This window comes from Haematobia irritans, chromosome 1, assembly GCF_050003625.1.
Source record: "Haematobia irritans isolate KBUSLIRL chromosome 1, ASM5000362v1, whole genome shotgun sequence".
NCBI lineage: Eukaryota > Metazoa > Arthropoda > Insecta > Diptera > Muscidae > Haematobia > Haematobia irritans.
The window spans coordinates 200125730-200151719 of record NC_134397.1 but is presented as its reverse complement, the minus strand read 5'-3'; the positions used below and the strand labels follow the sequence as shown (position 1 = coordinate 200151719).

General features: G+C 32.1%; 1 protein-coding gene across 2 annotated transcripts in view; it reads left to right on the top strand.

Moving 5' to 3' along the window:
- NPFR (Neuropeptide F receptor) overlaps positions 1-25990 on the top strand; it is a 73611-nt gene that overhangs the window by 37271 nt on the left and 10350 nt on the right. For both annotated transcript variants that reach the window (XM_075292556.1, XM_075292555.1), the window contains exons 3-4: positions 18013-18433; positions 23027-23196. In XM_075292556.1, coding sequence (XP_075148671.1) covers positions 18013-18433; positions 23027-23196 — 591 coding nt within the window. The remainder of the gene's footprint in view (positions 1-18012; positions 18434-23026; positions 23197-25990) is intronic.

Genomic DNA, 25990 nt, shown 5'->3' with positions numbered 1-25990 from the left:
ATCTGGAGCAATTTTAAGAAAACTTCGCAAAAGTTTATTTATGATTTATCGCTCGATATATATGCATTAGAAGTTTAGGAAAATTAGAGTCATTTTTACAACTTTTCGACTAAGCAGTGGCGATTTTACAAGGAAAATGTTGGTATTTTGACCATTTTTGTCGAAATCAGAAAAACATATATATGGGAGCTATATCTAAATCTGAACCGATTTCAACCAAATTTGGCACGCATAGCTACAATGTTAATTCTACTCCCTGTGTAAAATTTCAACTAAATCGGAGTTAAAAATTGGCCTCTACGGTCATATGAGTGTAAATCGGGCGAAAGCTATATATGGGAGATATATCTAAATCTGAACCGATTTCAACCAAATTTGGCACGCATAGCTACAATGCTAATTCTACTCCCTGTGCAAAATTTCAACTAAATCGGAGTTAAAAATTGGCCTCTACGGTCATATGAGTGTAAATCGGGCGAAAGCTATATATGGGAGCTATATCTAAATCTGAACCGATTTCAACCAAATTTGGCACGCATAGCTACAATGCTAATTCTACTCCCTGTGCAAAATCTCAACTAAATCGGAGCAAAAACTTGGCCTCTGTGGGCAAATGAGTGTAAATCGGCCGAAAGCTATATATGGGAGCTATATCTAAATCTGAACCGATTTGGCTGATATTTTTCAAGTTTTTCGAGACTCATAAAATATTCGGATGTACGGAATTTGAGGAAGATCGGTTGATATACACGCCAATTATGACCAGATCGGTGAAAAATATATATGGCAGCTATATCTAAATCTGAACCGATTTTTTTCCAAAATCAATAGGGATCGTCTTTGAGCCGAAACACGACCCTATACCAAATTTTAGGACAATCGGACTAAAACTGCGAGCTGTACTTTGCACACAAAAATACATCAACAGACAGACAGACTGACGGACAGACAGACAGACAGACGGACATCGCTAAATCGACTCAGAATTTAATTCTAAGACGATCGGTATACTAAACGATGGGTCTCAGACTTTTCCTTCTTGGCGTTACATACAAATGCACAAACTTATTATACCCTGTACCACAGTAGTGGTGAAGGGTATAAAAAAACGGTGGAAAATATACACAAATTACAAAGAGATATTCATAAAAATAACGAAAGGGCATTATACTCTTTTTAGAGTTGGGACCGTAAAATGAAAAAAGGAGGAAATAGTGAAAAAATAAAAAGTAAAATGTATAAGAACAAAGTTTAGTTCCTCTTTATTAATAAGTAGTCCAAGAGGAGTTGACGGACACCTTCAAATATAAAAGCGGGCATTAAGTTCGAGTTTTGCAGCTAAAACATTTGAAAAAGTTTATTTTCTTTAGAATGAATTATTAAAGAAAAGTAAAAGGCAAAACAGGGTCAAAGGGTCATTTTAGAGCGATAATGCCAACTTAATACCGGCCTTAAAGTTAAAAATAAATTAAGTACAAAACATGATAAGTTTTAAATGAATTTAAAATGGTGTTAATTGCTATTAAAAAACTGTTCACGCCTAAATAAATTTATGTGTATATTATAAAATTATTTATGTATGTTTATACTCGACTCGTTCTTCTCTTGTTAGAGTTTTTGAATTCCTTCCAAGGTTAGGTTAGGTTATGTGGCAGCCCGATGTATCAGGCTCACTTAGACTATTCAGTCCATTGTGATACCACAGTGGTGAACTTCTCTCTTATCACTGAGTGCTGCCCGATTCCATGTTAAGCTCAATGACAAGGGACCTCCTTTTTATAGCCGAGTCCGAACGGCGTTCCACATTCCAGTGAAACCACTTAGAGAAGCTTTGAAACCCTCAGAAATGTCACCAGCATTACTGAGGTGGGATAATCCACCGCTGAAAAACTTTTTGGTGTTCGGTCGTAGCAGGAATCGAACCCACGACCTTGTGTATGCAAGGCGGGCATGCTAACAATGGTTATTCCTTCCAAAATTTCAAACTTTTATACCAAAAACAGTTTTTTATTACAAAATTGTTATTTTTGCAATAAAAAATAATATTTTATCCAAAAGGTCAGTCCATTTTGTTTATATCAATCACTGTTTCTGACTTAAATTTGTAATAACCCACATTTCGAAGTTTCATTATAAAAATTTAATATAGTGTAAATAGTAATGTGTAAATTAAAAAAAACAATTGGTGTTTGGTCGGAGCAGGGATTGAACCCACGACCCTTTGCATGTACGGCAGACATGCTAACCACTGCTCCACGTTGCCAACACATGTGTGTTTCTGTTAAATAATGTTATGTTTGCATGGGCTCGTGGGCGCTGCAAACTATGCTATATAAATGTAACTTATAACGATAATTGTCTACTGGTGACTATAACAGCTACGTAGCTCAGTGGTAGTGTGTTGGCTTACAAAATGTATGGTCCTCGGTTCGATTCTCCGTCCAGGCGAAAGGTAAAATTTAAAAAATTATAAAATTGAATAATTTCTTCAACATTATTTGTATTACAGAAAAAGGTGCCAAGAACTAAAAAATTTCGTGGAAGTGAAAATTATGTTAGGGAATGAGCACAATCTTCTTTGGGGAAAATTCTTCTAAGCATATTATATTTTTGGGCTCAAAATGCTTCCAAACATATAATATGTTCACATTAAACAAACATATTAATGTTTCGGCAGTATCCAATAATACTATGGATACTATGTTTGGAACATATGTTAGAGAGGCGATTTTTTTTGAGGGTGTAGATATTTTTTCTAAGTGCACGCAAAAAATAATTAGTTTCTTCCGAACGAAATTTTAGACAAATATAGTTTACCATTTGCCGCCGCAGAGAGATCACTCTTTAATGCGAGCTCTCACACATCCGCTCAAACAACTGCATTTTGGACCAATCAAAACATCGATTTGATGTGTCATCTGTCGTATAGTCCTGACTTGGCACCGAATTACTTCCTTTTAATCCTGTACGTAAAAAATAAAAAGAGAAGTCAATGTTTTTCGACAGAATACATGTTTTGAAGATACCTCAATAAGTGTGGCCAAAGTGCATCGACAATTGGTTCAAACGCATGCAAAAGTGTATACACCCTAAAAAAATCGCTTGTGTAATATATTCCCCAAACAAATTTTGCTTCAAGCATATATATTTTCAGGATTGGTCCAAACAAAATATTGTTTGTATTGTTCAAACATATTACGTTTCACCGTAGGGCATATACTGGTAGTAAAAAATTTTAATGAAATTTCTTTGCACTTAAAAATATTGTATTAAAAATTTGAGTTGCAAACATTTAATTTGTACACCCACACATATGAAAAACAGTCTTTTTCGACAGTGTTGATGGAAAATATTTTGAGGAGCAATAAAGCGACTTTAGATGACTGATATTTGTTTTGATTTCTAGCTCCGAAATATAAAAGGAAACCGCCGTAAAGGAAGACAAACTCTCTCTCTCTCTCTCTCTCTCTCTCTCTATATATATATATATATATATATATATATATATATATATATATATATATATATATATATATATATATATATATATATATATATATATATATATATATATATATATATATATATATATATATATATATATATATATATATATATATATATATATATATATATATATATATATATATATATATATATATATATATATATATATATATATATATATTGCTCAGGGCGGGCCCCCGAGTCGATTTGGCCCAAGTATGTGTTTCGGCTCTGAAAAAGAATCCTATTGATTTTGGAAGAAATCGGTTCAGATTTAGATATAGCTCCCATATATATTTCGCCCGATATGGACTTATATGGCCCCACAAGCCAGAGTTTTACCCAAAATTGCTTAAAGTTTTGCACAAGAAAAACAATTAGTACTATAGTCAAGTGTGCCAAATTTTATTGAAATCGGTTCAGATTTAGATATAGCTCCCATATATATCGTTCGCCCGATTTACACTCATACGACCACAGTGGTCAATCTTTTACTCCAATTTAATTGAAATTTTGCACAGGGAGTAGAATTATCATTGTAGCTATGCGTGCCAAATTTGGTTGAAATAGGTTTAGATTTAGATATAGCTCCCATATACAGCTTTCGCCCGATTTACACTCATATGACCACAGAGGCCAATTTTTTGCTCCGACTTATTTGAAATTTTGCACAGGGAGTAAAATTAGCATTGTAGCCATGCGTGCCAAATTTGGTTGAAATCGGTTCAAATTTAGATATACGTATCTCACATATATAGCTTTCCCCCGATTTACACTCATATGACCACAGCGGCCAATTTTTAACTCCGATTTAGTAGAAATTTTGCACAGGGAGTAGAATTAGCATTGTAGCTACACTGAAAAGAAAGCATACTCGGTTCTAAAGATTTTGTCTTTACTTTAAAAAATTTGGTATTGATTCCGAGCCAAAGAAGCGGAGAATACAAGTAAGGATACTTTTAAGACACAATTCTCTTTTAAATTTAGGTTTTGTGTACTTGCTTCTAGGAAGCAAATTTTAATTTTTCGCTTTCTCAGCTTCTTTTCTTCATATGCTATCAAAGTCCTTTAAAAACGAGTTAACGGCAACTTTATTTTCCAAATTAGGAATTGACTTCCAGTAGAAATTATGCTATGTTTGAAGTAAAAAACTTCTTTAAAATAAAGTTTTGAAAAACATGTCCTAGATTTGAACGATTTTTTGCTTTGTAGTCAAGATGCAAAAAGACAACAAATTTAAAGACAATTGCATTAAATTTAAAGAATTTTTCTGAATTATTAAAGTCAAGTTGACTTTAGCCTATAATTTTTTTCATTCATGTTAAGATACCCATTTTTAAGTCAAATCACATAATTATAAGGACAATGCGACTTCATTGAAAAGTTTATCGACTTTTGGACAAGGAAAATAACTTTATTTTAGAGAAATGCGTCTCCTATGCTAAGCAAAATTTGTATTCGTATTTTAAAGACATGAAATCTTTGACCTCACGACAGTATTTTTTTCAGTGTATGCGTGCCAAATTTGGTTGAAATCGGTGCAGATTTAGATATAGCTCCCATATATATGTTTTTCTGATTTCGACAAAAATGGTCAAAATAGCAACATTTTCCTTGTAAAATCGCCACTGCTTAGTCGAAAAGTTGTAAAAATGACTCTAATTTTCGTAAACTTCTAACACATATCTAAAGAGTAATAAATCATAAATAAACTTTTGCGAAGTTTCCTTAAAATTGCTTCAGATTTAAATGTTTCCATATTTCTTCACTATTATTGTGTTTCACCCTAGTGCATTAGACGACTTAAATTTTAAGTCTATAGATTTTGTAGAAGTCTATCAAATTCTGTCCAGATCGAGTGATATTTAAATGTATATATTTGGGACAAACCTTTATATATAGCCCCAACACATTTGAAGGATGATATGGTATCGAAAATGTAGATGTACAAAGTGGTGCAGGGTATAATATAGTCGGCCCCGCCCGACCTTAGACTTTCTTTACTTGTTTTCATTCCCAATAAGGTGATTTTTGAGTGTTAATTACTTTTAACCAGCATTCAATTCACCCGGAGAGAGAAAGCGCAGTAACTCAAAATTTTGAAATGTTCACTTTTCATTATAAAACGATACACACTGTAAAATTCTCCCATTGTTATACCCTTCATCATAGGATGGGGGTATATTAACTTAGTCATTCCGTTTGTAACACATCGAAATATTGCTCCAAGACCCCATAAAGTATATATATTCTGGGTCGTAGTGAAATTCTGAGTCGATCTAAGCGTGTCCGTCCGTCTGTTGAAATCACGCTAACTTCCGAACGAAACAAGCTATCGACTTGAAACTTGGCACAAGTAGTTGTTATCGATGTAGGTCGGATGGTATTGAAAATGGGCCATATCTGTCCACTTTTACGTATAGCCCCCATATAAAGGGACCCTCAGATTTGGCTTGTGGAGCCTCTAACAGAAGCATATTTCATCCAATCCGGCTGAAAATTGGTATATGGTGTTGGTATATGGTCTCTAACAACCAAGCAAAAATTGGTTCACATCGGTCCATAATTATATATAGCCCCCATATAAACCGATCCCCAGATTTGGCTTGCGGAGCCTCAAAGAGAAGAAAATATCATCCGATCCGGCTGAAATTTGGTATATGATGTTGGTATATGGTCTCTAACAACCATGCAAAAATTGGTCCATATCGGTCCATAATTATATATAGCCCCCATATAAACCGATCCCCAGATTTGGCTTGTGGAGCCTCTAAGAGAAGCATATTTCATCCGATCCGGCTGAAATTTGGTACATGGTGTTGGTATATGGTCTCTAACAATCATGCACAAATTGGTGCACATCGGTCCATAATTATATATAGCCCCCATATAAACCGATCCCCAGATTTGGCTCGCGGAGCCTCAAAGAGAAGCAAATTTCATCCGATCCGGCTGAAATTTAGTACATGATGTTGGTATATGGTCTCTAACAACCATGCAAAAATTGGTTCACATCGGTCCATAATTATATATAGACCCCATATAAACCGATCTCCAGATTTGGCTTGCGAAGCCTCAAAGAGGAGCAAATTGCATCCGATCCGGCTGAAATTTGGTACATGGTATTGGTATATGGTCTCTAACAACCGTGCAAAAAGTGGTCCACATCGGTCCATAATTATATATAGACCCCATATAAACCGATCTCCAGATTTGGCTTTCGAAGCCTCAAAGAGGAGCAAATTGCATCCGATCCGGCTGAAATTTGGTACATGATATTGGTATATGGTCTCTAAAAACCATGCAAAAATTGATCCACATCGGTTCATAATTATATATAGCCCCCATATAAACCGATCCCCAGATTTGGCTTGCGAAGTCTCCAAGAGAAGCAAATTTCATCCAATCTGGTTTTAATTTGGAACATGGTGTTAGTATATGATCTTTAACAACCGTGCCAGAATTGGTGCATATCGGTCCATAATTATATATAGCCCCCATATAAAACATTCTCCAGATTTGACCTCCGGAGCCTCTTGGAGGAGCAAAATTCATCCGATCCGGTTCAAATTAGGCACATGGTGTTAGTATATGATCGCTAACAACCATACCAAAATTGGTCCAATCACACAAAAATTGGTCCATATCGGCTCATAATCATGGTTGCCACTAGAGCCAAAAATAATCTTCCAAAATTTTATTTCTATAGAAAATTTTGTCAAAATTTTATTTCTATAGAAAATTTTATCAAAATTTTATTTCTAGAAAATTTTGTTAAAATTTTTTTCGGTTCATAATAAAATTTTCGTCATTGCCAAAATTTTATTTATATAGAAAATTTTGTCAAAATTTTATTTCTAGAGAAAGTTTTGTTAAAATTTTATTTCTGTAGAAATTTTTGCTAAAATTTTCTTTCTATAGAAAATTTTGTCAAAATTTTTATTTCTATAGAAAATTTTGTGAAAATTTTATTTGTATAGAAAATTTTTTTTAAATTTTATTTCTGTAGAAAATTTTGTCAAAATCTTACGTCTACACTGAAAAAACAGTGAACCCACCAGGAAAGATAACTTTCGATTAATTTTAGAAAATTTGGAACTTTTTTAGAAAATTTTAACTAAACGGTATTACAAGCGCTGGCATCACTCCGATATGGCAAAAATAAGTAAATATTTTTCGACAAATTCAAGAAAATTTATTAGACATAACTCAATTTTTTCAGTAGTTAAAGAAAATTTTGTAGTTTTAAGAGAAATCTTGGAGTTCAAAATTGCAAGAATGTCTTTAGTGACATACGAAGTTCACGATGGACACATTTTTGGTAAGATTTACAAATTTAAAGAAATAATGAACTATTTTGTAAGAAATACGAAATTAGGAAATCCTTATGCTTTATTTGTGTATAACTTTTTCCCGTTTTTTAGTTCATTTAACTAACATACACAAAAAATTATTTGACTAAAATAAACTTTTTCCAAACATAATGATTCTATGAACTAATATAAAGTTAATATGGCTTTAGTGAAATAGAGAGTTCACTTTTTTTTGAGTGTACTTTGTCAAACTGAATTATATACGTATTGAATCGATTACATACAATTTAGAAGATGGTGTGAGGAGGTTTTAAGATACCTTGCCATCGGCAAGCGTTACCGCAACTTAAGTAATTCGATTGTTGATGGCAGTGTTTAGATGAAGTTTCTACGCAATCCATGATGGAGGGTACATAAGCTTCGGCCTGGCCGAACTTACGGCCGTATATACTTGTTTACTATTATTTCATTAAAAATGCTCTTATGTCTCTTTTCTTGTCTTCAGAGTTAATACTTTTTTATTACAGTTTTTTGTTTCTACTGAAAAATAAAGAATTTAGAGTTAGTACCATTTTGTTTAATAGGTGCAATATGTATTATCTATAAGAACAGCATTAAACCTATTTTGCCTTTTTCTGTAAATTTAGTTTGTAAGAAAAGATTGAATTAAAAATATGTTCTAATTTTTTAAGTTAGTTAAATTTACTTTATTTTATTTATGTTTATGAAAAGACTGAATAATAAATGTTTTGTTGTGTTATTATTATGTATTTAAATATTTTAATAAATAATTTTATTCCTCATATTTGGGGATTTACGAAATCCAGATTTTTTTAAATCCAGCCAACTTTTTCAAATGACAATAGGTCATTTGAATCTGGCAACCCTATAACTGCCATGTATATTTATCACCGATCTGGTCATAATTGGCGTGTTTATCAACCGATCTTCTTCAAATTCCGTATATCCGAATATTTTATAAGACTCGAAATACTTGCAAAATATCAGCCAAATCGGTTCAGATTTAGATATAGCTCCCATATATATCTTTGGCCAGATTTAGACTCTTATGACCATAGAGGCCAAAGTTTTACTCCGATTTATGTTAGGCTATGCACTGAGAGTAGAATTAATATTTTAGCTATCCGTGGCAAATTTTGTTAAAATCGTATTTAGATATAGGACCAATATATATGGATTTAATTGGCCCTAAAGACCAGACCAGAATTTTGCCTTTATTTGGTTAAATATTTTGCACAAAGAGTACAATGGAATGTCAAGTATGTTAAGTTTCGTTGAAATCGATTCAGATTTACATATAGCTCCCATATACATCTTTCATCCGAATTGATTTTATTTTATTGCAATTGACATCCAAAAATAACATTTTGCTGTAGGAGGTCACCATATTCCTTCCCTGCGTGATGATGGTGGGTACTTAAGATTCGGCCCGGCCGAATTTTTTGCATGTGTGACTCCTGTTATCTGAAACAATTTTCTCTGCTTACATCATTTACTTTTAGACTTGGTCTACATGTGTGAAGAACACATTAACGTTGTGCATTAGGAATTCAACTAACGACATACAATAGTACATTGTACCATTGGAACACTACCGTATCATCTTTCCCACGCATTTCAATTTATACCTTATCACATATGGCCTTTGATAACAAAGCCTCTTCTATACCGACTTGTTTGCCCATGGCATTATAGATCAAGCATTGCTATTCAAAAATCCAGTTTAATCTAGCATATGTTCCAAAGAATCCAGAGAATGTACAAATTCAGCAAATATGTAAACATAAATGGGTACATGTGTAAGAGCATTAAGTGAACAAGATTGGCAACAACAAACCAATGGATTCAAATAAAATCCTCGTCGGGAAGTAGAATGAATTTGGAAACATTAGAGTGAGTGGGAGATAGTAACGTCATACATTGCCAATGTTAATTTGCGTTATGGAAGAGTCCACCTACAGTAAATAATTGAAAATGTCGTAGGCATAACCTCTCTACCATCCTTTTTTTATTGTGGGTCCCACGAGACCTCATCACGCTGGTATCGCTTCCACATACACGAAGGTTAAACGCAATATTTTTAAATGCAAAAATATAATATAAAAATAATAATATAAAAATAATAATTCCTAAATTAGCATAAAATATTTGGGACACATATCTCATCAAAAAATTTTTTTGAATTGAGAAGATGTTCCTTGTTTTAATTACACAGGAAGTTCTTTTAACACAATTTTTTATAACTCGTTACTTTTTATTTTTAATGGGTAATTTTAACTTTTGTGTTTCAAATCGTTTGAAAAGAGAGTAAGAATTAATAAAATGGTAAAATTATTAAAATGTTGTCGAAAAAATGTTAAATCCATTCTAGAAAAAATGCGAATTTTTGAAAATGTATGAGGACGAACGTTTTAGACAAACTTTAGAATGCATTATATGCCATAAAAAGTTATAATTTTTTTTTTTACAAAATATCAGAAACCTTTTAAATTCACATCCAAAACACTGAATTCGGATCACACCTTAAGAAGTGATCCAAATTCAGTGCAACGGCTGTTCAAATGGTGGACATCGGTCCTATGACAAGCTTGTCCTAAATTCATCGCTTCTTCGCCAAATTTACACAGCTGACGGATCCAAAAATAACAACTATATTCGGCCGTAAGTTCGGCCAGGCCGAATCTTATGTACACTCTACCATGGATTGCGTAAAAACTAAAGACTGTCATCCACACCCAGAGAAGGAATATGATCACCTCAAACATGCAAAATGTAATTTTTGGATGGTGACCATGTAACATGTACGCCGCAACCATATTATTTTCTCATATTATTATGCATATCTTTTTTGAAAGCATGTTATGTTTGGCGAGAAAGTAACATTTTTGCGACAAACATGTTACATGGTCACCATCCAAAAATAGCATTTTGCTCTTGAAATATGTTTGAGGTGATCATATTCCTTCTCTGGGTACACAATCGAATTACTTGGGTTGTTGTAGTACTTGCCGATCTCAAGGTACCTTAAAACTTCTTAACATCGTCTTCTAAATTGTAAGATAGTTCATACGGGGTATATATATTGGACAAAAAAAAGGCCGATTAAATACGTATATAATTCAGTTCTTGATCGTTATATATATGGGAGTCTATAAATAATTACGAACCGATATTTACTGATGCGTGGTAATTAGAGAGCCAGAAGTGAAATATGGGGGTCGCTTTATATGGGGGCTATATACAATTTTTGTGTGATTGGATCGATATGAACCAAGTTCGGCTCTCCAAAAGGCTTCGCAAACAAAATCTAGGGTTCGGATTATATGGGAGCTATACACAATTTTGAACTGATATGGACCAATGTTTGTTTGATTGGGGTCGGTTTATCTGAGGGCTATATATAACTATAGACCAATTTTGGACCAATTTTGGCATGATTGTTAGCGGCCATATACTAGCACAATGTACAAAATTTCAACCGAATCGTATGAAGTTTGTTCCTCCAAGAGGCTCCGGGGGTCAAATCTGGGGATCGATTTATATGGGGACTATATATAATTATGGACCGATATGAAGCAATTTTTGCATGGTTGTTAGAGACCATATATGAACACCACGTACCAAATTTCAACCAATTCGGACGTAATTTGCTCTTCCAAGAGACTCCGGATATCAAATCTGGGGATCCGTTTGTATCGGAGCTATATATAATTATGGACCGATTTGGACCAATTTTTGCATGGATGTTAGAGACCATATATAAACATCACTTACCAAATTTCAACCGGATCGGATGAACTGTGCTTCTCTAAGAGGCTCCGGAGGTCACATCTGGGGGTCAGTTTAAATGGGGCCATACGTAAAACTTGTCCAATATGGTCCATTTGCAATTCCAGCAGACGTACATCAATAACAACTATTTGTGCCAAGTTTGAAGTCGCTAGCTTGTTTCGTTCGGAAATTAGCGTGATTTCAACAGACGGACGGACATGCTTAGATCGACTCAGAATTTCACCACGACCCAGAATATATATACTTTATGGGGTTTTAGAGCAATATTCCGATGTGTTACAAACGGAATGACAAAGTTAATATACCCCCATCCTATGGTGGTGCGTATAAAAAGAACGAAAAATTACGTTAATAGTATGACATGCGTCATTGTTTTACATCCAAAGAAACTTTTCTTTAAAAGAACGAAATGTTACGTTTTTAATGAAACTTGACCTTCATAGTTGTATGTAAAACTTTTGTACTTGTTAGGGAGCCACCGTGGTGCAATGGTTAGCATGCCCGCCTTGCACACACAAGGTCGTGGGTTCGATTCCTTCTTCGACCGAACACCAAAAGTTTTTCAGCGGTGGATTATCCTACCTCAGTAATGCTGGTGACATTTCTGTCATTGAGCTTAACATAGAATCGGACAGCACTCAGTGATAAGAGAGAAGTTCACCAATGTGGTATCACAATGGACTGAATAGTCTAAGTGAGCCTGATACATCGGGCTGCCACCTAACCTAACCTGTACTTGTTATGAAACAGTTTCGTACTTTTTATGAAACCATAAAGTATATATATTCTGAGTTGTGGTGAAATTCTGAGTCGATCTAAGCATGTCCGCCTGTCCATCCGTCCGTTTGTCTGTTGAAATCACGCTAACTTCCCAACGAAACAAGCTATCGACTTGAAACTTTACACAAGTAGTTGTTATTGATGTACACGCAAAGAAAAAAAAAACGTTTGGAAAACGTGTACCGAAAACGTTTTTCTTTTGTTAGAGTTTTTTGAATTGCTTCGAAAAGTATACACTTTTATCACCAAAAAACTTCGTTTGTCACAAAATTTTTATTTTTTCGATAAAAAAAGTTATTTTTGAACCAACAACACAGTCCGTTTCGTTTATATCAAACACTGTTCTTTTCTGACTTTAGGTTTTTAATAAGACACATTTTACAGTTCATAGTAAAAATTTAATATAGTAGAATGTAATGTTGAACATTTTTTCGGAATCTTCCGACCATATCTGGAATATATGTAAATAAAAAAAAAAAAAAAAAACAAAACTGTGGTCGAAGCAGGGATCGAACCCACGACCCTTGGCATGCAAGTCGGACGTAGCAACCACTGCTCCACGGTGCCCAACGAAATGTACTTTTCTGGTAAATAAACCTTGTTTAATCGGCTCGTGGGCGCCGCAAGCTATGCTATATAAATATAACTTATATGCGTAATTGTCTATTGGTGACAATAACGGCTACATAGCTCAGTGGATAGTGTGTTGGCTTACAAATTGCATGGTCCGCGGTTCGATTCTCCGTCCAGGCGAAAGGTAAAAAAAATTTAAAACTTATAAAAACGTATAATTTCTTCTACATTGTTTGTATTACAGAAAAAGGTGCTAATAACTAAAAAACTTCGTGGAAGTGAGAATGAGTGAGGGAAAATGCAATTAGCTAAAAAAAACAATTTTTTTGAGGTAGTCTTTATGAAATTGTTTTTACATCCTGGAAAAGAATAAACGTTTATCACAAAAAGTATAAACTTTTCTTCCAAATAAACTTCCTTTCAACGAAAAGCAAATGAGAAACGAACTTTGTTTGCCTAAAATTTCGTTTGGGAGGAAAGCATTATTTTTTTGCGTGTAGGTCGGATGGTATTGCAAATGGGCCATATGGATTCACTTTTACGTATAGCCCCCATATAGCCACAGATTTGGCTTGCGGAGCCTCAAAGAGAAGCAAATTTCATCCGTTCCGGCTGAAATTTGGTACATGATGTTGGCACATAGTCTCTAATAACCATGCACAAATTGGTCCACATCGGTCCATAATTATATATAGCCCCCATATAAACCGATCCCCAGTTTTGGCTTGCGTTGCCTCTAAGAGAAGCAAATTTCATACGATCTGGTTGAAATTTGGTACGTGTTGTTAGTATATGCTCTAACAAACATGCAAAAAATGGTCCATTTTGCATATAAACCGATCCCTAGATTTGACCTTCGGAGTCGCTTGAAGGAGCAAAATCCATCCGATCCGGTTGAAATTTGGAACATTTCGCTAGTGTATTGCCGATAACAACCATGCCAAAATTGGTGCGTATCGATCTATTTTATATATAGCTGCCAAATAAACCGATCCCCAATAACAGAAAAATAACGATTGCCACTCGAGCCTAAAATAATCTACCAAAATTTTATTGCCATAGAAAATTTTGCCAAAATTTTATATCTCTAAAGAAAATGTTGTCAAAATTTTATTTCTATAGGAAATTTTGTCATCATTTTATGTCTTTAAGAAATTTTGTCAAAATATAATTTCTAAAGAAAAATTTTGTCAGAATTTTATTTCTGTAGAAAATTTTGTCAAAATATTATTTCTATAGAAAATTTTTGAATCATTTCATAGTTAGGAATATATTGCAAAATCTTCCAAGGCATCAAGATTTCTACCAATCTACCAAACAGTAAAAAAATCTGAATTTTTTGGTAGATTTGTTTTCATAATTGTATATAGCCCCCATATAAAGCGACCCCGATATTTAAAATGTGGCTCTATAATTACCGCACAAAAGTTCATATCAGTTCGTTATTATTTCTTTCCTATATATACCGGCCAAGAACTGCACTGAAAAAAAAGCATGCCCGGTTCCAAAGATTTTGTCTTTACTTTAAAAATTTTGGTATTGATTCCGAGCCAAAGAAGCGGAGTATACAAGTAAGGATACTTTTAAGGCACAATTATCTTTTAAATTTAGGTTTTGTGTACTTGCTTCTAGGAAGCAAATTTTAATTATTCGCGTTTTCACCTTTTTTTCTTCATATGCTATCAAAGTTCTTTAAAAACGAGTTAACTACAACTTTAATTTCCAAATTAAGACTCGACTTCCAGTAGAAATAATGCTATGTTTCAAGTAAAAACATAGTGTTGAAAAACATGTCCTATATTTGAACAATTTTTTGCTTTGTGGTCAAGATGCAAAAAGACAACAAATGTAAAGACAATTTTATTAAATTTAAAGAATTTTTCTGCATTAATTATGTCAAGTTGACCTTAGCCCAAACATTTTTTCTTTCATGTTATGATATCCATTCTTAAGTGAAATCACTTAATTATAAGGACAATACGACTTCATTGAAAAGTTTCTCGACTTTTGGACAAGGAAAAAATCTTTATATTAGAGAAATGCGTCTTCTATGCTAAGCAAAATTTGCATTCGTATTTTAAAGACATGAAATCTTTGACCTCACGACAATATTTTTTTCAGTGTGAATATATACGTATTTAAGCGACCTTTCTTTTGTCTACTATATATCCCGCATGGACTAACTTACAATTTAGAAGATGTTGTTAAGAAGTTTTAAGATGCCTTGCCATCGGCCGCAGGATATACTTGTTCATTCTCTTTTCGCGGTTTATTAATAAAAGTACTGACGTACAAAATTCAAATTATAACGGATAGTTCAAAGTAAAACAAGTATATACGGCCGTAAGTTCGGCCAGGCCGAAGCTTATGTACGCCTTATCATGGATTGCGTAGAAACTTCTTCTAAACACTGCCATCCACAATCGAATTACTTAAGTTGCGGTAACGCTTGCCGATGGCAAGGTATCTTAAAACCTCCTAACACCATCTTCTAAATTGTATGTAAGTCCATACGTGGTATATATTAAATCAAAAAAGATCGATCCAATACGTATATAATTCAGTTTGACAAAGTAGACATAAAATGTTGACAAAAGTTTCTACAGAAATAAAATTTTAACAAAATTTTCTATAGAAATAAAATTTTCACAAAATTTTCTATAGAAATACAAATTTTGACAAAATTTTCTGTAGAAAGAAAATTTTGACAAAAATTTCTACAGAAATAAAATTTTAACAAAATTTTCTATAGAAATAAAATATTGGTAGATTATTTTTGGCTCGAGTGGCAACCTGATTATGAACCGAATAAAATTTGAACAAAATTTTCTATAGAAATAAAATTTTGACAATGATGAAAATTTTATTATGAACCGAATAAAATTTTAACAAAATTTTCTCTAGAAATAAAATTTTGACAAAATTTTCTATAGAAATAAAATTTTGACAAAATTTTCTATAGAAATAAAATTTTGACAAAATTGTCTATAGAAATAAAATTTTGGTAGACTATTTTTGGCTCTAGTGGCAACCATGATTATGAACCGATATGTACCAATTTTTGTGTGATTGGACCAATTTTGGTATGGTTGTTAGCGACCATATACTAACACCACGTTCCTAATTTGAACCGGATCGGATGAATTTTGCTCCTCCAAGAGGCTCCGGAGGTCAAATCTGGAGAACGTTTTATATGGGGGCTATATATAATTATGGGCCGATATGGACCAATACTGGCACGCTTGTTAAAGATCATATACTAAGACCATGTTCCAAATTACAACCGGACTGGATGAAATTTGCTTCTCTTGGAGACTTCGCAAGCCAAATCTGGGGATCGGTTTATATGGGGGCTATATATAATTATGGACCGATGTGGACCAATTTTTGCATAATTGTTAGAGACCATATACCAACACCATGTACCAAATTTCAGGCGGATCGGATGAAATATGCCTCTCTTAGAGGCTCCACAAGCCAAATCTGGGGATCGGTTTATATGGGGGCTATACGTAAAAGTGGACCGATATGGCCCATTTTCAATACCATCCGACCTACATCGATAACAACTACTTGTGTCAAGTTTCAAGTCGATAGCTTGTTTCGTTCGGAAGTTAGCGTGATTTCAACAGACGGACGGACGGACGGACGGACGGACGGACGGACATGCTTAGATCGACTCAGAATTTCACCACGACCCAGAATATATATACTTTATGGGGTCTTAGTAGTAATATTTCGATGTGTTACAAACGGAATGACAAAGTTAATATACCCCCATCCTATGATGGAGGGTATAAAAACGCTAAATCCTCAAAATAAGTCTTAGCCTATATTTGAAGCGTTTTTATCTAAATCTAAAGTTTCAATATTTCAGTTAATTTAAGGACAATTTCTTTAAATCAAAAATGTTTCTCTTTATTTTAAGGAAAATTAGACTTAGTTCAAAGACATGCAACTTTAACGGAGGGACGCAAATTTACAAAAATTGTGTCCTAAATTTAATGGAAAAAATTTTTGAAATAAACTTTATAAACATTATTTTAATTAAAATTTCATTATTTTAAAGAAATTTTTCCTTAATATTTTGTACATTTCGCATCCTAAAATTTAGCTTGCATAATCTTTAATATTACGTAAATATTTTTTTCAGTGCAAAGACAATTTTATGTCGCGAACTGAAATTTAATAGCTTTAATGAAACTGCTTCGTTATTTCAAAGAAAATGTTTCTTAATTTTTATGAAGAAATGTTTCGTAAAGTATTAACAAATAGGAAAAACTTCTTCACAAAAACCAAAAAAATTTAAGAAAGTTTCGTTAAAATGACGAACTTTTTGAAGAAAATGTTTCTTAATTTGTATGAAGAAATGTTTCGTAAAGTATTAATAAATAGGAAAAACTTCTCCACAAAAATCAAAAATTTGAAGAAAGTTTCGTTAAAATGACGAACTTTTTGAGAAGAAAAATTAATGTAGAATATTTATTAATGTATGTCAAATAGATTATAGTTTACGATAGACCAGCTCTGGTTGCAACGTCTGCCATAAATTCAGCTTTATATGCTCTTAGAGAAAATACTTTATAAGAAAGGAGAATTTTATATTTTATTTATATTTGACTAGACTGTAAGGAGATTATTCTATAGACTGAATAAAGTGAAAGGAAATTTAATTTTACGGTTCACCCTTATATAAAAAATTCAAGTGCATGTGTTTATAAACAGAAGCACTTCACTAACAACCAATTCGTTAGGACTTAGATAGAATTACGAGCACAGGACTAGGATGGTATGAGTTGGCCCTGAATGGAAATGTAAATACGCACACAACTTTGGTGCAACCAGTGAAGTGACATATTTATCGAATGATGGTAGATATTAGAATTCCATATGAAAAATAAATATTTACCAACATGTACATACATGTTTGCAGTGTTTACGAAGTAATAACAATCACAGAACTTTGTAGATTTATACTAACCCCCATTGTACTCTCTCTCTCTCTCCATTTCTTTTCCTTTTACAGATTATTAATATGAATCATACGGATTTAGGACTTGGCAGTTTTATCATACAAACCGATACAATGTCCGTGGATATGTTGAGTTCAATGGCTAGCAGTGAGAGTGACGAAAGCAAAGAATCATCATCATCATCATCGATAAATTATATCGATATGACACATGATGGACAACATAATCTTCAGCAATTGAATGCCTCAATCGGAAACAATGGAAGCGAACCCATGACGCTCGATCCTATATTATTGGAGAGATTTACTCGTAATCGTAGCATAGATGGCCTTTGGTATCATGTCCTCATAACGCTCTATTGTGTTCTGATTATATTTGGAGCGATGGGAAATATTTTAGTAGTTGTAGCTGTGATACGAAAACCTATGATGAGAACCGCCCGCAATCTATTCATATTGAATTTGGCGGTATCAGGTAAGTCCCTATTTTGTTATTGTATCATGGATGAAAGAGGACTTTTGTAGAATAATTATAATTATTTTCATATTTATTAAAAATTGTATTATACTACAAAAAAAAACCTGTATATACGGCCGCAAGTTTGGCCAGGCCGAAACTTATGTACCCTCCACCATGGATTGCGTAGAAACTTCTACTGAAGACTGACATCGAATTACTTGGATTGCGGTAAAACTTGCCGATGGCAAGTTATCTTAAAACTTCCTAACACCGTCTTCTAAATTGCAAGGTAGTCCATACGTGGTATATATTAAACTAAAAAAGGCCGATTAAATACGTATATAATTAAGTTTAACAAAATTTTCTATAGAAATAAAATTTTGACAAAATAAAATTTTGACAACATTTTCTATAGAAGTAAAATTTTGACTAAATTTTCTATAGAAGTAAAATTTGGACAAAATTTTCTATAGAAATAAAATTTTGACAAAATTTTCTATAGAATTAAAATTTCGAAACATTGTCTATAGAACTAAAATTTTGCCAACATTTTCTTTAGAAATAAAATTTGACAAAATTTTCTATAGGAATAAAATTTTGACAAAATTTTCTATAGAAATAAAATTTTGACAAAATTTTCTATAGAACTAAAATTTTGGCAACATTTTCTATAGAAATAAAATTTGACAAAATTTTCTATAGAACTAAAATTTTAGCAACATTTTCTATAGAAATAAAATTTGACAAAATTTTTTATAGGAATAAAATTTTTCCATTCGTTTTGTTTTGTTATTGTTGGTTTTTTTCTTTAAGCATTGTTGTTGTTTTTTTATTTCAGCTTAAAACCATACATTGACTAAACTACAAGTGTAGCTTAGGTTAGGTTAGGTTATGTGGTAGCCCGATGTATCAGGCTCACTTAGAATATTCATTCCATTGTGATACCACAGTGGTGAACAAGGGACCTCCTTTTTATAGCCGAGTCCGAACGGCGTTCCACATTGCAGTGAAACCAATTAGAGAAGCTTTGAAACCCTCAGAAATGTCACCAGCATTACTGAGGTGGGATAATCCACCGCTGAAAAACTTTTTGGTGTTCGGTCGTTGCAGGAATCGAACCCACGACCTTGTGTATGCAAGGCGGGTATGCTAACCATTGCACCACGGTGGCTCCCCAAGTGTAGCTTAACCAACAGAGAAAAATAATTTGGGCAAAGCCGTATAGACTGCAAGATGGTTGGATGGACGCACGTTTCGGAATTACCACATTCCTCATCAGCATCCTCTACTTGCAGCAAAACTATCGACCAATTATCAGAATAAATTCAGGCAGTTCATTAAACCCAACAATGAACCACACTTGAACCTTCCGAAAAAAGGTTTTGCATGATAGCCGGCCTATGCCGAAACAAATTCGAAACAAACATATATCTTTTCCTATGCCACTGTCAAATTATCGATTTGAGTGCAGTTGGCTGGGTTTATTTTGAGCGTGCTTCCTCTTCTTTTTCCATTCGTTTTTCTATAGAAATAAAATTTTGACAACATTTTCTATAGAATTAAAATTTTGACAACATTTTCTATAGAAATAAAATTTTGACAAAATTTTCTATAGAAATAAAATTTTGACAAAATTTTCTATAGAAATAAAATTTTGACAAAATTTTCTATGGAAATAAAATTTTGACAAAATTTTCTATAGAAATAAATTTTTGGTAGATTATTTTTGGCTCGAGTGGCAACCATGATTATGATCCGATATGGACCAATTTTTGTGTGATTGGGGATCGGCTATATATAACTATAGACCGATATGGACCAATTTAGGCATGGTTATTAGCGGCCATATACTAACACCACGTTCCAAATTTCAACCGAATCGTATGAATTTTGCTCCTGGAAGAGGCTCCTGATATCAAATCTGGGAAACGGTTTATATGGAGGCTATAAATAATTATGGCCCGATAAGGACCAATTTTTGCATGGTTGTTAGATCCATATATACTAACACCACGTACCAAATTTCAACCGAATCGGATGAATTTTGCTCCTCCAAGAGGTTCCGGAGGTCAAATCTGGGAGTCGATTTATATGGGGGCTATATATAATTATGGACCGATATGGACTAATTCTTGCATGTTTATTAGAGATCACATACTAGCACCACGTTTCAAATTTCAACCGGATCGGATGAATTTTACTCCTACAAGAGGCTCCGGAGGTCAAATCTGGGGTTCGGTTTATATTGAGGCTATATATAATTATAGACCGATGTGGACCAATTTTTGCATGGTTGCTAGATAACATATACTTACATCATGTACCATATTTCAGCCAGATCGGATGAAATATGCTACTATTAGAGGCTCCACAAGCCAAATCTGGGGGTATATGACCACACCTATATCAATAACAACTACTTGTGACAAGTTTGAAGTCGCTAGCTTTTTTCGTTCGGAAGTTAGCGTGATTTCAACAGACGGACGGCCGGACGGGCATGCTTAGATCGACTCAGAATTTCACCACGACCCAGAATATATATACTTTATGGGGTCTTAGCGCAATATTTCGATATGTTACAAACGGAATGAGGCCCAGGCTTGCGGAGGCCTGGGAGGAGCAAATTTCATCCAATCCGGTTAAAACTTGGTACGTAGTGTTTGTATATGGCCTCTAACAATCATGCGAAAATTGCTCCATATCGGTTCATAATTATATATTGCCCCCATATAAACCGATCCCCCGATTTAGCTTACGGAACTTCTGGGAGGAACAAATTGCATCCGATCCGGTTGAAATTTCGTACTTGGTGTTAATATATGATTTATCACAATGGACTGAATAGTCTAAATGACCCTGAAACTTAATCGGGCTGCCACTTTAACCTAATATATGCTTTCTAAAATCATATAAAACGGTCCCCAGATTTGGCTGGTGGAGTCTCTGCGAGGAGTTAATTTCATCCGATCCAGTTGAAATAAGTTAAGCCTGTAATCTTTACGGCCATTTGCATGTAGCTCCGTTTGACTTTAACTGCGAGTTAACAAAAAGAAAAATGGATATATATTTTCTCCGGTTCACTTTAACGAACAAATTTTCAACAGTTAAGTTTCTAACTGGCATATGGAATATGACAGATATATGCATGACAGATATATGCATATCTTGTTTTAAAAGTTTGTTATTTAGCTAACGTAGCACTAAAGGAGCTTCATGAAAATGGGAATTAATAACCAATCAAATTTTGGACCATATCGGTTCATAAATATATACATATATAGACCCAAATATAAACCGATCAACAGGTTTGATTTTCTTCGCTTCCCAGAAGTGGAAATTTTTTGCAATATGGTTGAAATTTGATACATGGTGTTGGCAAAAGTCCTCTAAAAATCACGTAAAGATTGGTTTTATTATATATAGCTCGCGCTTCCTGCAGGTGCAAACTTCATCCGATCCGGTTGAAATTATGCCTTCTAAACCGATCAATAACTGAACTATTTTATGTATATATACTTGTTTCCATTAAAAAATTAATTGGATCAATTAATTTGGTGATTGAATCCGAATTATTTTCTGTGTAAATTATAGGAGTAGCTAGGCGGTTATGGGGTCTAAGCTAAGATCAGATTTTTCAATGACTTTTGATTTTTTCCTTTGTAGATGGGGATGTGGACTTGCCACTTCTGGTTAGGTCCGCAGTAAAGTTTGTCCCATTGGTGGGCAAAGAGGTTCGCCTATGACTTCTGCATGCACGATTAGTAGTCGAAATGGTCGAATTCGAAAGTCGACCTTTTCAATTTTTTAAAAGTTGCAAAATCGAAAAAGCAACTTATGCATGATTCTCATGGAAAAGTCGAATTTCGGACTTTTTAAAAATGTTTTAAAGTTTTCAAATCTCGAAAAAGTAGACTCTTAAAAACTAAAATTTTTATCCGATTTTCTTGAAAATAGGTTTCTAGAGGTATTTTAGGACCAAAAGTATGTATGCCGTACATTGTGTGTATCAGTCCACATTTTTTTTCAGATTTGCTTGAAATTAAAAATGTAGGATATTTTAGGCTCACAATAACCTGTGTCGAATTTAATTTTTATCGGACCATGTTTGGATGAAGCCTTCATATAGAGGGATCTTCCGAAACTAAAAGTATTTACTTCTGGTATGCTTTTTAAAATCCACCTGAAATTCTATATATGTTTTAAAACATGCTGTCACGAGGGTTTTCATTACGTAAAGTATGACTCAAATGTTCTGAGGTCATGACCAATGCAAATACTTCTAACACCCTTTGTAAATCATGGGCAGCTTCCGCATCAAAACGGAACACACGAACTCCATAGGTGCTGGATTGCCCTCATTGCTGCCAGTGCAAATAACAACAAAAATCGATAAAGTTATCTACATTACCAGCCTTGAGAGGAACAAGGTATAGGAATACAGGGATTACATCTTCATATTAATATTCTGTGTGGCACTTTAATGAGTAAACTGTAATTGAATTATGAAATCCAATTTTAATAGGTAGAATTAAATTATTCTTGGAAATTAAAAGTAAATATATGTACTTGTTAAATATTTCTCTTTAATTAAAGTATTGTTCTTTTCAGATTTATTACTATGTTTGGTTACAATGCCTTTAACATTAATGGAAATTTTATCAAAATATTGGCCATTTGGTTCCTGCGCCATTTTGTGTAAAATGATTGCCATGCTACAGGCGCTAAGCATATTTGTATCTACAATTTCCATAACTGCCATTGCATTTGACAGATATCAGGTGAGTTGTTGTTTTTAATTTCTAATTAATTTTTTATGAATAGGGTTTCATTGCTTGCACCAAGGGCCAAATGCTTACCATTCATATACACCCCGAGAAGGAATATGATCACTTCAAAGGGCCAAATCTGGGGGTCTTATATGGGGTCTATACCTAAAAGTGGTCCGATATGGCCCATTGGCACTCACGGTTGTCACTCGAGCTAAAAATAATCTACGAAAATTTGGAGAAAATTTTACCAAAAAATCTTATTTTGCAAAATATTTTTACTGTAGAAAATTTCTCCGAAATTTTATTTCAAAAGCAAACTTTTCCATAACTTTATTTCTAAAGAAAATATTGTCAAAATTTTTTTTCTATAGAAAATTTTGTCAAAATTTTATTTCTGTAGAAAATTTTGTCACAATTGTATTTCTATAGAAAATTTTGTCAAAATGTTATTTCTATAGACAATTTTGTCAAAATTTTATTTCTGTAGAAAATTGTATCGCAATTTTATTTCTATAGAAAATTTTGGCAACATTTTATTTCTCTGAAGGAAATCGTCATAATTTTATTTCTTTAGAAAAAATTTTATTTTTATAAAAAAAAAAACTTTGTAAAAATTTTATTTCTGTAGAAAAATTTTACTTTTATAGAAATTTTTGTCAAACTTTTTTTCAATATTTTATTTCTATAAAACATTTTGTCAAAATTTTATTCAAAATTGTATTTCTAAAGAATATAATTTCTAAAGAATATAAGAAAGATAATTTTATTTCTCTGGAAAAAATTGTCACAAGTTTATTTCTATAAACAATTTATTTTTATAGAAAATTTTGTTAAAATTGTATTTATATAGAAATTTTTGTCAAAATGTTATTGCTATAGAAGACTTTGTTAAAATGTTATTTTGTCAAAATTTTATTTCTCTAAAAAAAATTGTCGCAATTATATTTGTATAGAAAATTTTTATTTTTATAAAAAAAAATTGTCAAAATTTTATTTGTATAAACATTTTTGTCAAACTTTTATTTCTATGGATTTTTTTTTTCAAAATTTTATTCTCTCAGAAAATTTTGTCAAAATTTTATTTCTACAGAAAATTTTGCCATAATTTTATTTCTCTAGAAAATTTTGTCAAAATGTTATTGCTATAGAAAATTTTGTCAAAATTTTATTGCTATAGAAAACTTTGTTAAAATTGTTTTTTTATAGAAAATTTTGTCAAAATTTTATTTCTGTAGAAAATTTTATCGCAATTTTATTTCTATAGAAAATTTTGGCAACATTTTATTTCTCTGAAGAAAATCGTCATAATTTTATTTCTATAGAAAAAATTTTATTTTTATAGAAAAAAAAACTTTGTAAAAATTTTATTTCTGTAGAAAAATTTTACTTTTATAGAAATTTTTGTCAAACTTTTTTTCAATATTTTATTTCTATAAAACATTTTGTCAAAATTTTATTCAAAATTGTATTTCTAAAGAATATAATTTCTAAACAATATAAGAAAGATAATTTTATTTCTCTGGAAAAAAATGTCACAAGTTTATTTCTATAGAAATTTATTTTTATAGAAAATTTTGTTAAAATTGTATTTCTATAGAAATTTTTGTCAAAATGTTATTGCTATAGAAGACTTTGTTAAAATGTTATTTTGTCAAAATTTTATTTCTCTAAAAAAAATTGTCGCAATTATATTTGTACAGAAAATTTTTATTTTTATAAAAAAAAAAAAATTGTCAAAATTTTATTTGTATAAAAATTTTTGTCAAACTTTTATTTCTATGGAATTTTTTTTTCAAAATTTTATTCTCTCAGAAAATTTTGTCAAAATTTTATTTCTACAGAAAATTTTGCCATAATTTTATTTCTCTAGAAAATTTTGTCATAATTTTATTTATATGAACTTTCTCGTTCTGTAAAAAATTTTGTCAACATTTTGTAAAAATTTTATTTCTACAGAAAATTTTGCCATAATTTTATTTCTAAAGAAAATTTTGCCAAAATTTCATTTCTATAAAAAATGTTGTCAAAATTTTTTTGCTATAGAAAACATTGTTAAAAATTTATTTCTATTGAAAGTTTTGTCAAAATTTTATTCCCACAGAAATTGTATCAAAATTTTAGTTGTAAAGAAAATTTTGCAATAAAAATTTAGTTTTATTTTTATAGAAAAAAATGTTTTCAAAATTTTATTTCAATAGAAAAATATTATTTTTATTTTTTTAGGAATTTTTGTCAAAGTATTATTTCTATGGATTTTGTTTTTCAAAATTTTATTCCCATAGAAAATTTTGTCAAAATTTAATTTCTAAAGAAAATTTTGCCATAATTTTATTTCTCTAGAAAATTTTGTCAAAATTTCATTTCTACACACAAAAATTTTTTTTCTGATTCAATCACGAAATTAATTGAATCAATTAATTTTTAATTGAAATGTCTTCAATCACAGAAATGATAGTATCAATTAAAAAATTAATTGAAGGTCAATTAAAAAGTTAATTGACCTTCAATTAAAAAATTAATTGATACTATTATTTTTGTGATTGATTTTTGTTTCAATTAAGAAATTTGTTGAATCAATAGAAAGTTTTGCCAAATTTTATTCCCATAGAAAATGTATCAAAATTTTAGTTGTAAAGAAAATTTTGCAATAAAAATTTTTTTCTATACAAAATTTTGTCAAACTTTAATTTCTCTGAAAATAATTATCAAAATTTGATTTCTATAGAAAAATTTTTATTTTTATAGAAAAAAATTTTGTCAAAATTTTATTTCAATAGAAAAATATTTTTATAGGAATTTTTGT